The 14,781-nt window shown below is 35.9% G+C and overlaps 1 protein-coding gene across 1 annotated transcript; it reads left to right on the top strand.

Moving 5' to 3' along the window:
• Positions 1–829: 829 nt before the first annotated feature.
• On the top strand, positions 830–13,618 carry LOC120637539 (alpha-1,2-mannosyltransferase ALG9). Its single transcript, XM_039909361.1, has 9 exons — positions 830–1,038; positions 1,555–1,721; positions 3,185–3,371; positions 4,146–4,345; positions 7,176–7,453; positions 8,952–9,109; positions 9,506–9,690; positions 10,807–11,031; positions 11,893–13,618. Exons 1-9 carry the CDS (start codon positions 938–940, stop codon positions 12,183–12,185), a joined length of 1,794 nt encoding a protein of 597 aa, XP_039765295.1. The 5' UTR covers positions 830–937; the 3' UTR covers positions 12,186–13,618.
• Positions 13,619–14,781: the final 1,163 nt, after the last annotated feature.

The following is a 14,781-nucleotide window of genomic DNA, read 5'->3' as shown; positions in this document are numbered from 1 at the left end:
TGTAGAATTTATTTTGTACTATTTAATAAAAGTTGTTGCAAGTTTATTTTATCAACCACTTTAAATAAATGTGCTAAATGTTTATTTGTTTTATTAACAATTTTAAAGTTACAAGTGGCCCAGACCCTACGTTTTGGAACTTGTTATAAAAGTACTATATCCAGCAGTGGACGTCAATCGGTTGATATGATGAAGATGATACGGACCGTAATACTTTGAGGCTTTTATGTATTGTTTATTATATATTTTTTCTATTTATCTAATCTATATAAAAAAATTGCCATGCGTGTGTCAAAGGAACGGTTGCGAATTCGTTAGTCGAATGGGTAATTTTGGTCAAGAGGAATTGTCGCATAAATTTTAATAGATGGTGTTATTTATCTATCTAATCTATCCTGGATAGTTTTATTTATTCTTTCCCGTAGGGAAAAGGCTAAGGTCTGGATGGTTTCATTCACAATAAGATTCAGTAGATGGAATGATGTAAGATTATTTTTATTATCAGGGTAAATAAATATAAGTCAAGCCAGGCCGACTATTAAACATTTACTACTGTTATATTTCGGTTCAACAGAAAAAAACAAATAGGGTATTGGATCTACTTCCTGTATCTGTTTCTCACGATATTTAATTTTATAAAATTGTTTTATACATTGATTTAGTATGTTACTACTGGTTTTATAATAAAATTAGTTTTTTACCGAATATCAATGAAGACGCAAACAATTCCTTGGACCTTTTTTTCCCCGGATATCGATTATGTTATTTTCTTGGGTTTGTTTAGGCTATTCGTCTGTGACAAGATCATTGACCTTTTGACAGCCGAGTGAGCCAAAATCAACCGATATTAAAAATATGTCGATATACTAGTGAATAAAGCCGGAAAATTATCGTAATATAAATATTTTGCGAATAAGTACACAGGCAAGTTACATTGATGCCGCTAACTGCTCGACAACGAAGTATTCACAATAAAAATGGTGCCAAAAGAACGGCTAGTTTCACCAAAGGAAAGAGATCTCGGAAGCCCAGCGAAGGGTAATTATTAATTTGCTTTTATAATTTGATATACAATCAACCCCGTGCGTTTTGAACTTCACCAAAATTGAAAATTACTTCATCAGTATCAGTTGGGAGTGTATAACCTCAAAGTTTTATGGTAAACAAGAATATTGAATATTATGTGAAGTACTAGCTAGTGAAGTGTGTATATCATACAAATAAAACTGTATCGTAGCCGTTTTCCGTTTGAGGTATGTTACTCTAATAAGCATGGAAAAGAAAGAAATAAATGGATTTGTTTACTCCACAAATAAAGACTTTTATTTTTATATTTTACTCCCATATTGCCTCTGCCAGGAATCGACACCGGGAACTCATAATTAAATTCACAGCGCTCACTGTTGCGCCAAGGAGGTCATCAAAGCAGTTGAATATACAATGAAAAAGCGTGGAAGCTGTTTTTTTAATTTTAATATTAAAACCACTAGTGCATTAGAATCACTTAGATCATTATATATACTGATCACTTATAATAAACTTATGTATTTTCAGAGAATATCTATTCACAAATGCTCCGTCTGATCTACGTAGTATAGCATACCCAGGCGGTGCGGTAGCTTTGGGGCTGTTGCTGGTAGCCCGTTTAACTTCAGGATATTGGGGGCAGATAGCAGACTGTGATGAGACTTACAATTACTGGGAGCCTTTGCACTATTTGGGTAATATATTAAGTTTATAAATAAATTAAAAATAGTAGGCCATTATGAGGCACCCTGTGGTATAGAGAGAAAGTAAATTTTGAATTTACCTGGCTAACTTTGCTGGTAAAGAAATTAAAAAATTTGAATTTTGAATTTAAATATTATAAGTATTTGGTGGTATAAAGATGATCATACACACCTATCCAGCTGAGAGTGTTTTGCAAATAGCTGAGTTAAGTGATAGGAGTGTGATGTGTGTGTAGAATTAAAATTGTACTGCCAAATTACACTGATAGATATTTCACTTGTGAAGAATTGTTATTTTATTTTATTTTATTTTTTCTTTAATTGGAAAACCAACAGTTGTAGATACTAACTAGTTAACAGATTGATTGACTTAAAACTAATAACAGGTTTCCACAGATAAGTCTTATATAAACAAGGGTACCTGATAGAACCCAGCAAAAACGCAGCAAACTAAAACAAAGTGTTAAGTTTACCTAGCATGCAACCGTTTATCTACTAAGTTGCGACGTACACTATTCATATTACCATAAAATAAGTCAATTTCGGGGTCATTGTAAACAGAAATATAACTAGAAAGCCTTGTTTTGAACACTGAAATAGTGAAATAAAGGAGTGCAATACACTCTGTTGATTTAATTGTGGGTTTCTTGTTTACCATTATAGCATTTAGTCTATGTGATTAGGAATTAATATAGAAAATAGAAAATATTTATTAGAAAAACTCAGTACAATAATTCTTTGGAATCCTGACCCCTAAACTAGGGGCCATATCTTATATCCTGTATCTTAGGGGCCAGTGCCTTCCCAAACATTGATTCAATCATTGTGATAATATATAGTGCACTTTAACAAAGGAAACTTTCAAAGGTGTGTTGAGTTCTCTAACGGTTAAGGGAGAATATAATGCTGACTGAAATGTGTGTGTGTGTTAATGTGTGTGTATATCATATCATCTGACTTTGTTAAATCTAGTCCAAGTAACACTAAGTACCCAATAAAGGTAAAATAATTTTTCTTTTATTGATTATTTAGTTTATATTAGGGTTCATAGGACAGGATTTTTCTCATCTTATAGATTTATTTTTCTTTGTTTTGATCTGGGTGGCTAAGCAACAGGAATGATTAGGAAAAATCTAAAGAAACAGCCAAAAAGTCTGCAAAACCAGATAGGTTATAATGAAGCATATACACTTATTTTATTAGAATGTGATTTTCCTTGTTTTTTACAGCATAAAATATTAATTCTGGCCAAAAAGATTTACTTTCTTAACAAGACAATCTTATGTATCTACATAAACATAGCATGATACTTCATTGCATAGTTTAGGAGATAGTGAAAAATTTGTAAAAGTTATCTTTATAGCAAAGTTGACCTTAAGTTAAAAAGGGTTAAACTGTTCGAAACAGAAAGCTTCTAATTTAAAGGAAAATTTTTATGATGTTTTATTTTTCAGTGTATGGAAATGGCCTACAAACATGGGAATACAGTCCAGTATATGCAATACGGTCATATATGTCACTGTGGCTGTTTGCAGTACCAGCTAAAGTGCTTTCCTTTGTCATGGCTCCAGTCTCCGTGTTTTATAGTATAAGAGGCCTGCTCGCTGTGCTGACTGCTTGTGCTGAACTTATGTTTTATAAGTAAGTGGATGTAGTTTAAGTAAAGCTTGTAATTAATGCAAGAAGAAGGCATTGTATATATCTATACAACACGTTTTTCATTGTTATAAATAACTTATTTTATACTGGCTGCGTCCCTCGGTTTTAAGCTCTATGAATAGGTCTGTATATTGCATAGAACATCGCAGGGCACAGCTAGTATAAAGCTGACTTTGTCCCCACATACACTCCTTACTATGGCAAAAAAACATGGCTACTTTCTATCCCAGGGAACAAACGGTTCCCACATACATTCCTTAGTATGAAAAAAAATCATGGCTACTTTTTATCCCAGGGATACTTCTTACTATGAAATAACAGCTCCCGCGTACACTTCTTACTATGAATTAAAAAGAATGTGTGAGCTGTCATAAGACGCCCGGCAGATGTGAAACAGAAATGTATATGCATAATGTGTGCATAATAGTTATATGCATAAAATAACAGTTAAGCTAGGAGTCAGATATGGCATAATTTCTTTCTTTAAAATAAGTTCAAAAAAAAATAACGATTTATTACATAAATATGCATTTGGTTAATGATATGCGAGCTAAGTGTGGCGAGACATTGCGCACAGTCACTTGCGCACTGCATCGCAGCGCCATGTCTAACAAACTATTACCTATAGACTACGTATAGTACATATATTCTATCATACAGTGTGGCGATGCGTCGCCACGCCAAAAATCAGGTTTAGGGTAAACCTGATAGATGTTTGACATCAAAAAAATTGCAATAAAAAAATGTTCTCATCAGGGCCGTGTGCCACGAGTTCGGCGTTCACGTGGGGCGGGTGTGGCTTTGCCTGGCGCTACCGGCTGCGGGTTGCTTCGCATCCACCGCGGCCATGCTTCCGTCGGCGTGGAGCGGCGCGTTGGTCTCCGCGGCGCTGGCCTGCTGGTGGCGGAAGCGGTACCCGCCAGCCATCATGTTGACCGCTGCGACTGTTCTGCTCAGTGAGTTATTGCATATACCTATCACAGGCACTTTTAAAGCATTCACATTTTGACAGCCGGTTGGCGCAGTGGGCAGCGACCCTGCTTTCTGAGTCCAAGGCCGTGGGTTCGATTCCCACAGCTGAAAAATATTTGTGTGTTTTTCCGTGGCTGGGTGTTTATCTGTATATTATATATATTTATGTGTATTAAATTCATAAAAATATTCATCAGCTATCTTAGTGCCCATAACACAAGCTGCGCTTACTTTGGGGCCAGATGGCGATGTGTGTATTGTCATAGTATATTTATTTATTAAAACACATATATGTCTCTCGATTATCTACAGAGACTACTACATTCGTGAACTTACGAGTAAACTTAAAGCTAGGGTTACAAACGCACCCTGGTCTAGTGATGACAAACTTAGCCAGGCCTTTTTTGTTATCACCATCTCACAATCAATTAATATTCAGCGATGAAGGTTTAGCAATTCATACCCAAGCTTTTGCAGCGTTGGCTGGTACGCGTAAAGTATGGGGTAGACGCGTCACGTGTACCAAAATAAACTAGTCCTCATATAAAAGTTTATTAATAAAAACTACATTAGTACTAGTTAACCTCTTGTTGCTCTGAGAGTTATTGCTGTTAACAAACATGACCACTTTTGATTTAGAATAAGAATAAAAACAAAAACAAATTGCTACGTGCATTTTCTATTTACACTTTTATTTGCATATTTTAGTCGCCCAAATAAAATCCCCTTGCCTTTTTTTGAAGTTAGTTCAAAAGAGAGTCATATTTTCTACAGCAGTGGTGAGGAGGAAATTCCGTAGAAGTTTGTACAGAATGTTCCGTTCGCACTTTGAGGTTGTGTCTCGAAGTGTTGGCATGTGCTGTGGGCACTATTAGGCTCGCAAGCGCAAGCGGTGGCTTGAGGCGTTTAAGTCTGGAAAGCTTGTGCAGCTTTTGGAGTCTTAAAAGTTTCAGAAGCGCTTCCCGCCTGTCGGCTTGAGGCTAATGGCCTCGACAAGCATGGGTTTTGCTTGAAGTCCAAGGTCTCTGGCTTTTTTCAGCCTGAGACCTTGTCTCACATAAGCAAGTAGTGTCAACGCAGTAGTCCCACGCATTTTGCGCGGAATCATGCAAACTGCCTACAGCGGTGTTGGAGCAGTTACCGCCACAACTGCCTTACTGTGTAGAAACGGACTCTCGACAGATTCTCTGCATGCGACTGTATATATACCGCGCGATCTTAAAAACTTCGTTAGCGCGATGCAGGCCTCTGACGTTGTATTCCTGTTAAACACGTAACTTACTGCTATCAACGTTGATAATTTTTTTTTATTTTTTTTTGTATTTTTTTCTAAATACTTCATTGAATTAATTTTATAAAATAATGTATATTTATTAGTTTTCAATAACTTTTGAAATTTTAGTTTCCTGCAGTAGTTCTAACATTTGTCAAAAGATGGCGTTGTTGGACTTAGCTCCCTTGTGATGGTGATTTCTTAATATGCCAATAGATGGAGATGAAAGCAAATATTTTTTTTTTCGATTAAGAAAAATCTTTGTTTGTTAACAATTCCAATTAGGGAAAAAACAATCGTCTTAGTTAAGCAGCTTTGATCCAAGCTTAGGAGCATCGAATTTGTACTTTACCTTTTCTCGTTGCTCCAAAAACACGTTGAGGCATCAGGCTCGTTCAATATCATTGAAACACAGAATGAATGAATGAATACACTTATATTGTACACCAAAGAAAAAAAGTAGTTACAGAGATACAAATACATAGCAAAAGAGTACAATTTGGTGGCCTTATCGCTACAAAGCGATTTCTTCCAGGCAACCAATGGCGTAAAAGGAAAAAACATAGAAAAGAGGTAGGTGGTGCAATAAATAAGATTTAAAAATTATACAAATATGTAAATAAAAAAAAAACATTACATATAAATACATTAAATTACCCACACACATGATATATTTTTTTTATAGTAATAATTGACGGACCAAACAGACGGTCCACCTAATGGTTAGTAGAAAACCATTATATATATATATATATATAAACAGAGCAATACTTCACATGCAAGAAGCACGTCGAGTGGCGCAGTGGGCAGCGACCCTGCTTTCTGAGTCCAAGGTTGTGGGTTCGATTCCCACAACTTTATCATGTTTGTGTGATGTAAATGAATGTTTTTCAGTGTCTGGGTGTTTGTCTGTATATTATAAGTATTGATGATTATTATATTCAAAAAAAAAAATACATCAGCTATCTTAATACCCATAACCTCTTTCGAATGAAATAAGAATTTTGCAAATATCTCTATGCAACGTGTAACAGAATTACGAAATACTGTTGAAGGGTCCATAAGTATATTCCATAAGGAATCGCCCTGTGAAAACATAAAATCAAAAGAACCATATTCATTTTTCCAACTAATAATAGTGTTTATTTTTGACAACCCTATTGAAGATAAAAGACCGATACGCGGGTAGTACCGACGGGTATCTTTATAATAGATTAAATATGTCACTTGATTTTATTTTGAGATGTGATGTTAGGGCTGTACCTCATTTTTTTTAAGTAAAATTTATGGCAGTGGTTTACATCCAAACTATTAGCGTTTCGGCTTCACAAAGTCTCAGAGAAAGTAAATTATGTGCCTGTAAAGCCTGTAAAGTAATATTTCGGTTTTCATTCACACGCTGCATACGCCCGAACATATTCCAAATTTAAAACCCCCTTTTTGGGATTTGATAAATAACGAATTTAATATATTATGAAAAGTAAGCTTAATTTGCTATACTCCAATAAATAACGAATTTAATATGTTTGTTTTTGTTTCAGGTTGGCCATTCACAGCCTTGCTAGGCTTGCCGATAGCAATAGACATGATCTTTATTAAACGGCAATATACAGACTTTATAAAGTGGTCGATCATCTCTCTTGCCATCATTCTGCTGCCGACGGTAGCTGTGGACTCGTGGCATTACGGCCGCCTCGTGGTCACCCCGTGGAACATACTGGCATATAACATCTTCACTGAGCACGGGCCCGATTTGTATGGCGTGGAACCTTGGACTTATTACTTTGTGAATGGCTTCCTGAATTTTAATATTGTTTGGGTGAGTATCCGATGAGGCGATGATAGCCCAGTGGCTAGGACTACGACTTTTCACTTCACCGAGTTCCAATCCCAGCACGCACCCGTAATTTTTCTAGTTAAATGAATAAATAATAAATAAATGCACTACGACAATACACACATCGCCATCTAGCCCTAAAGTAAGCATAGCTTGTGTTATGGGTACTAAGATGACTGATGAATAATTATATGAATAATATACATAAATACTTATAATACATAGATAAACACCCAGACACTGAAAAACATTCATGTTCATCACACAAACATTTATCCACTTGTGGGAATCAAACCCACTGCCTTGGCTCAGAAAGCACGGTCGCTGCCCACTGCGCCAATCGGCAGTTATATCCGTTTTAAGCTATTCAAATATCACAATATGACATTTTTCGATCGTGAAGGAAAACATCGTCAGGAAACTTGCAGGGCCTGAGAGTTCTTCATAATGTTCTCAAAAGGCTTATTGAGTTCACCAATTCGCACTTGGCCAGCGTGGTTGAGTACGGCCTAAACCGCGAAGGGTTTAGGACCCTGCGGCTTAGGCTATTGCGGGACCCCGTAGTGAGCCGGTAGTGGGTTGATATGATGATGAGTACGCGATATTTATATTTGACTGACCATCTGGTTTTTGCGGCGTAGCTCATAGCTAACACTGGCCCAGTCCGGATTAGTGGACTCCGCACACCTTTGAGAACATTATGTAGAACTCTCAGGCATGTCTCCTCGCGATATTTCCCTTTACCGTTGAATGAGCATTGAAAGTTTCAGTTAAAAAAAATTCAATTTTATTGTGAAAAAAATGAGATTATGAGGATTTTCCAAATTTTTTAAAATTTTTGATTCTAATTAAATATTGTTTTTTTGTTTCATTTAAGTTATATTTCTCTATTTAATTATGTTTATTATGTCCATTCCTTTAATTATGTAGTTTTTTTTTTTTTTGATATTTAAATAATCTTGTTTTAACTAGATAGCGTGTTGTAACTTGTAATAAATTTTCAATGTATGAAATATCTTTTTTCTATTGTTAGTTTAGTTTTTTCTACAAACGTAGAATAAGGCGAAAGGTAAAATATTTCAAAAGATTTTTATTTTGTTACGCCAAAGTATATAACATCTAACGCGTGTACATAAGTTCACACACTTTTTTTTAAAGTTAATCTCTTAATTTGTGTATATACCCATATACAAAATGACCCCGACCCGAAATAAATATATATTTTTTAAATTTATATATCACATTAAACAAAATTCTACGGGTAATCACTGATGTTCCCTGGTTCGCACGCAACGACGAGATTCATCAGTATCTCGAAATGCCAACGGTATTTGAGGAAATCGGCATGTTCTGTAAAAACACAAAGAAAGCCTAGCTGAACACCTTGCTTCATCTGATTATAGTCTCGCGACTGATTGAAGATTTATTAAAAAAAAAAATATATATATCGCCGACATAAATGTTTGAATTGTTTGTCTAGGTGCTGGCGCTGTCGTGCCCGCTTCTCTTGCTGGCATGTACGTTGATTTCGACACGTTCGACGGCGCGTGCGTCTTTTTGCGCGCCGTACTGGCTGAGTCTCATGCCTCTGGCTCTCTGGCTGGCAGTGTTCATGACGCAGCCGCATAAGGAAGAGAGGTGTGTGTTCCATAGACAATATGACAGTATTATAATCTATATATATAAAAGAGAAAGTGTGTGGATATGTTACGTATAGGCTCCGAAACGGCTGGACCGATTTCAATGAAACTTAGTTACACCATTTATAAATCACAACGGCTGGACCAATTTTTATGATATTTGATTTTTTGGATTTCTAAACGCGCACTGTTCTAAGAAGAGCCCACAATAAAGTTAGCCGGATGCCTCTTAGACCGTAATAGGATAATAACTATTAAAATAAAACATTAACCAAAAAAAAAAAAAAATGATCCGCGGTGCGAATTTCACCGGGACAGTTAGTTTATAATATTAGTAGGATGTTCTCTTTCGGCAATATTGCTATGTAATAAGGCAAAGAATAATTTGTTCCAGGTTCCTCTACCCCGTGTACGGTATGATAGTGCTGGCGGGGGCGATAGCTCTGGACTGCTTGCAGAAGATGACGTTCGCTGTGGGCACGGAATTGCTGCGCTGGCGCAAGGAGCGAGAGAGACGGCACTACCTCGTGTACACCGGCCCGCTCGTCGTTATGTGCGTGCTACTTGCGGGAGTTGCTAGTGAGTACAATCTTGAGGACTTGTAAAAGGAAGAGGATGGATAGAGGCACTTTTCGCCCGATATAAAAAAAACGGTTTCTGACTATTTTAAAATGCATTTCTTTGTTATTTTTTTTTGGTGGAACTAGCAATTATTGTGATGCATGTGATCCTACATCAGATTTCTTTCAGTCAAAACTATGGTTTCGGTTAACTCAAAAACTATTAGGTTTTCGGTTTCACAGATAAGTCTCCGAGACAGTACATAATGTAACTCTAAAGCCTGTAATGTATTATTTCGGTTTTCATTTAGACGTTGCGTATTTTATCATTGAATTAGATTTACGTTATAGATAATAAAGTTAGTCAAAGCAAATATTGCTGAAACAGAGAGTGCAATTTTTCTACATTATTGTAGTTTTTACGATTTGTAAGTCAAAATTTCTTATAAAAAAAGTGCTTAAAGACCATTTATAGTCATTTTAATAAACTTTATATAATTACTAGATTTTGTTTGGTTCACTGAGCGAGATCCTATGCGGAAAAAATACACGTGGCGCGTATCCATTTTACCTATAGTAGTGAACATTTTAGTGTTTAAACTTCATATGCCGCGTTCAAAGATTATTTCGGTAGTGCGAAATTGAACTAAATTCATATTCTTAATATTTATAATTTTTGTGAGGAAATTAAATTATTATTAAAGTCATGCAGCGAAAGCTGAAGCGGTGATAGCGCATTGGGTAGGAGCTCGCAGCTCGCCGCACGCACCTCTAACTTTACTAAGTTATGTGCGTTTTAAGTAATTAAAATATCACTTGCTTCAACGGCGATGGAAAACATCGTGAGGAAACCTGCATGTCTGAGAGATCTACGCAATGTTCTCAAAGGTGTGTGGAGTCCACCAATCCGCACTGGGCCAGCGTGGTGGACTACGGCCTTGACCCCTTCTCACTGTGGTAGGAGAACCATGCTCTGTAGTCGGCCGGTAAAGGGTTTACGTGATGATAAAGGGCAGCAAATATGGTTTCGATTGCGTTTTTTTTTTATTGTATATGGCAGTAGTACTTCTCCGTGCGAGCTCTGTCACAGACAGCTCTACTACTACTTTTTAATATTATTATTATTATTTCGCAGGTATATCACGAACGACCGCTCTGTTTAACCATTATCACGGCCCGATGGCGATACTACGCCACATCCCCGAACAAGCTGACAGTAACGGCGTTTTTAACGTGTGCTTCGGAAAAGAATGGTACAGATCTCCGTCCAGCTTCCACGTACCGGACGCGTACCGGATACGATTCGTACCGAGCGAGTTTAAAGGTCAACTGCCTGCGCCTTACGACGATGGACATAATGGTGAGATTCCTCTGACTTATAAAATCACATTCAAATTCAAAGTCAAAGTCAAATATTTATTTATTCAAATAGGCACATAGATGGCTATTATCAAAATTAAGCTCAATTTGCTATACTCCGCGAAAAGCAGGAGAATCTGTGTGGTGTAATTTATAATTTCTTGAAACATGCGATAAAACAATGCAAATTAAAATTATTTAAGTTCATGAAAAAGTTTACAACACATACATTACATTTATCATTAAAAAATATTACTTAACTAATAAATTTATTCATTATAATTACAGTCAGTGTGTGTGTGTAGGTATGTCAAAATTTTACAATCATTTACTATGTTAGTTATTTTTTTTAGTATGTTAGTTTGCCATTTAAAAAATCGCTGTATGTCAATGTTAGGTATTTAATGTGAATTTTAGGTATTTTAAGTCAATTGGAATGAGCATTTATGGCCGTTGGCCTCCTGCATCCTTTTCCATCTATTTCCCTTTCTCGCCAGCTTTGTCCAGGTAGCCCCAACAGGCTTAATCAAATTCAAATTCAAAATTTCTTTATTCATGTAGGCCTATCACATGCACTTATGAAGCGTTCATACATATATGTTTACATAACTGTAAGGGGATGGTGATAACTTCGTTCGCCAACTTAAACCTAAAGCTACGAGGGTTCCAAACGCGCACTGTTCTAAGAAGATCCCACAACAAACTTAGCCGGATAGTTTTTTTGTTTTTGGAAATGTCGTCACTTCAGCGACGCCGCGGCCATTTTTTGTAGCTCGGCGCTCTTTGCGTGGACTAAAAGCTATTATAACTAAAGTTAATTAAGTAAGTTTTGTATATTGAAAAGTATTTTTTTTAATTTCAGCTACTCGAACAGTCCACCAATACTTCAACGATATGAACCAAGGCGACAATCAAACATACCTCCGACCGTCCGATTGCCATTACCTCGTTGACTCGGATATCGGAACACCATCGAAACTGCAGCCGCCGTACCATAAAAACACAAATGCATGGGAAATTATCGCCTCAGTGCCTATATTAGACGCCACTAAATCCCATAGGATATTTCGTGCTTTCTATGTCCCGGTTTTGTCGAATAAAAATGTCGTCTACGCCAATATGTATTTGTTGAGGAACAAAAATATCAATATATAATAATTAGGCTCAAGTTTTTGACTGTCTCGAGTGAATTCACATTTATCCTATCGAAAGTTAGTTGGAAAGTCAAAGTCAAAGTCAAATATTGTGTACGCGACTATGTATTTGTTGTGGAATAAAATCAATAATAACTAAGCGAAATTTGTTAATCGTCTCGAGTGAATTCACATTTATCCTATCGAAAGTTAGTTGGAAAGTCAAAGTCAAAAATTGTGTACGTTACTATGTATTTGTTGGGGAATAAAATCAATAATAATTAGGCGCAAGTTTTTGACTGTTTTGAGTCAATTCACATTTATCCTATCGAAAGATAGTTGGAAAGTCAAAGTCAAAGTCAAATATTGTGTACGCGACTATGTATTTGTTGTGGAATAAAATCAATAATAACTAAGCGAAATTTGTTAATCGTCTCGAGTGAATTCACATTTATCCTATCGAAAGTTAGTTGGAAAGTCAAAGTCAAAAATTGTGTACGTTACTATGTATTTGTTGGGGAATAAAATCAATAATAATTAGGCGCAAGTTTTTGACTGTTTTGAGTCAATTCACATTTATCCTATCGAAAGATAGTTGGAAAGTCAAAGTCAAAGTCAAATATTGTGTACGCGACTATGCATTTGTTGGGGAATAAAATCAATACTAATTTGGTGGAATTTGTTAATCGTCTTGAGTGAATTCAATTTATCCTATCGAAAGTTATTTGGAAAGTCAAAGTCAAAAATTGTGTACGTTACTATGTATTTGTTGGGGAATAAAATCAATAATAATTAGGCGCAAGTTTTTGACTGTTTTGAGTCAATTCACATTTATCCTATCGAAAGATAGTTGGAAAGTCAAAGTCAAAGTCAAATATTGTGTACGCGACTATGCATTTGTTGGGGAATAAAATCAATACTAATTTGGTGGAATTTGTTAATCGTCTTGAGTGAATTCAATTTATCCTATCGAAAGTTATTTGGAAAGTCAAAGTCAAAAATTGTGAACGTTACTATGTATTTGTTGGGGAATAAAATCAATTAGGCGCAAGTTTTTGACTGTTTTAGTGAATTCATATTTGTCCTATCGAAAGTTAGTCAAATATTGTGTACGCCAATATGTAATTTTTGAGAAACATTGTCACCAATTATGCTTAAGTTTTTAAACTGTCTTGACTGAATCCATACAAATCTACTTTATTGTATCATCGAAAAACATTGCATTTTTATAGTTCCTCTATATTTTAAATCAATCGAACCTTATGTATTATTATTTGAATTTGTAATCTTATACTAATCTAAAAGCTGAAGAATGATTAGAAAAATTCCTTCAACGTTTGATAGCCCATTTATCGACGAAGGTAGGCTATTTATCATCACGCTAAGACCAATAAAAGCATCGCAATGAAGAATGTCTCAAAATTGGGGGTTTTTCTCCCTTTTGTGAGCTTTCGCTGCGTGCGCTGCGAAAACGGTAAGAATTTTCGATAAAATCATGTTGCCGTCTAAAAGTTCTTAAAAAAAGTCCGCGACAGCGTATGCCCATCTTCTAAGGTTGTCTTATACGCGGACGAAGTCGCGAGGGACCGCTAGTAATACATTAATACTGTTAGTTTAAACGCGATTATCTCAAAAGTTGTTTTTTTTTCATAGTCCGACAACAGATAACAAATATTAGTATTATTTATTTATTTATTACACAAACTACTAAAATTAGTATTCTTCGCATTCTGAAACTCACATGAGTTTAAAATAAAAGAAGCCATGTCTATGGTTTCAATACATACAATATTGAAACCATAGACAATTGTAACTAATCGCACACAGCTTACGCATTATCTAAAAAAAAAAATGCATTTTTGATTGCTTTTATATTCTAATAGATAGATAGATACGTAGTTCTTTATCACAGGTTCACGAAATCACGAAATTCTAATTACGAAGTTAGTAGAATTTTTCACGAAGGCTCTAGGTGTTGGAACCGAACGCACGCTTTAAAGTACCGGGTTTTTATGATGCCCGAGAATACATGCATGTTTAATATATTGTACTTAATAGAGTGGTCAGGTAACAATGGTGGACGTACAGTGGTTCGACGAAACCGTGTTTTTAAGTACGAAGCACATAATTTAGAACACAAAGAAAAAATTCAGAAAAACTAAATTTAAAAATCGCGCCGGGAATCGAACCGAGAGCTTTTATTAAACCATAGGCGTGCCACTGCGCAATGTAGGTTATCAAAATGGAACGATAACGGCCGCTCTTTATAAATCCATTCTTTAACTGCGCGGGTACACACCATTGTATCTTCTATATCTTCTATACGACGGCCGATTGGCGCAGTTTGCAGCGACCCTGCTTTCTGAGTCCAAGGCCGTGGGTTCGATTCCCACAACTGGCAAATGTTTGTGTGATGAACATGAATGTTTTTGAGTGTCTGGATGTTTATATGTATATTATAAGTTTTTATGTATATTATTCATAAAAATATTCATCAGACATCTCAGTACCCATAACACAAGCTACGCTTACTTTGGGGCTAGATGGCGATGTGTGCGTTGTCGTCGTATATAAATTATTTATCTTCTTTATACTATGCTAATAGATAAGTATTCACG

Source organism: Pararge aegeria, chromosome 4 (genome assembly GCF_905163445.1).
Source record: "Pararge aegeria chromosome 4, ilParAegt1.1, whole genome shotgun sequence".
NCBI classification, from domain to species: Eukaryota; Metazoa; Arthropoda; class Insecta; order Lepidoptera; family Nymphalidae; genus Pararge; species Pararge aegeria.
The sequence above is the reverse complement of the archived record's forward strand: the minus strand, read 5'-3'. Positions and strand labels throughout refer to the sequence as shown.

What these genes read in the sequence shown, in the direction of transcription:
- LOC120637539 (XM_039909361.1), top strand. Translation starts at nt 938, where the DNA reads ATGCCGCTAACTGCTCGACAACGAAGTATTCACAATAAAAATGGTGCC. An exon ending in GGAGCCTTTGCACTATTTGG is followed by an intron (nt 1,722 to 3,184) that starts GTAATATATTAA and finishes TTTATTTTTCAG; the next exon opens with TGTATGGAAATGGCCTACAA. An exon ending in CGCTGCGACTGTTCTGCTCA is followed by an intron (nt 4,346 to 7,175) that starts GTGAGTTATTGC and finishes TTTTTGTTTCAG; the next exon opens with GTTGGCCATTCACAGCCTTG.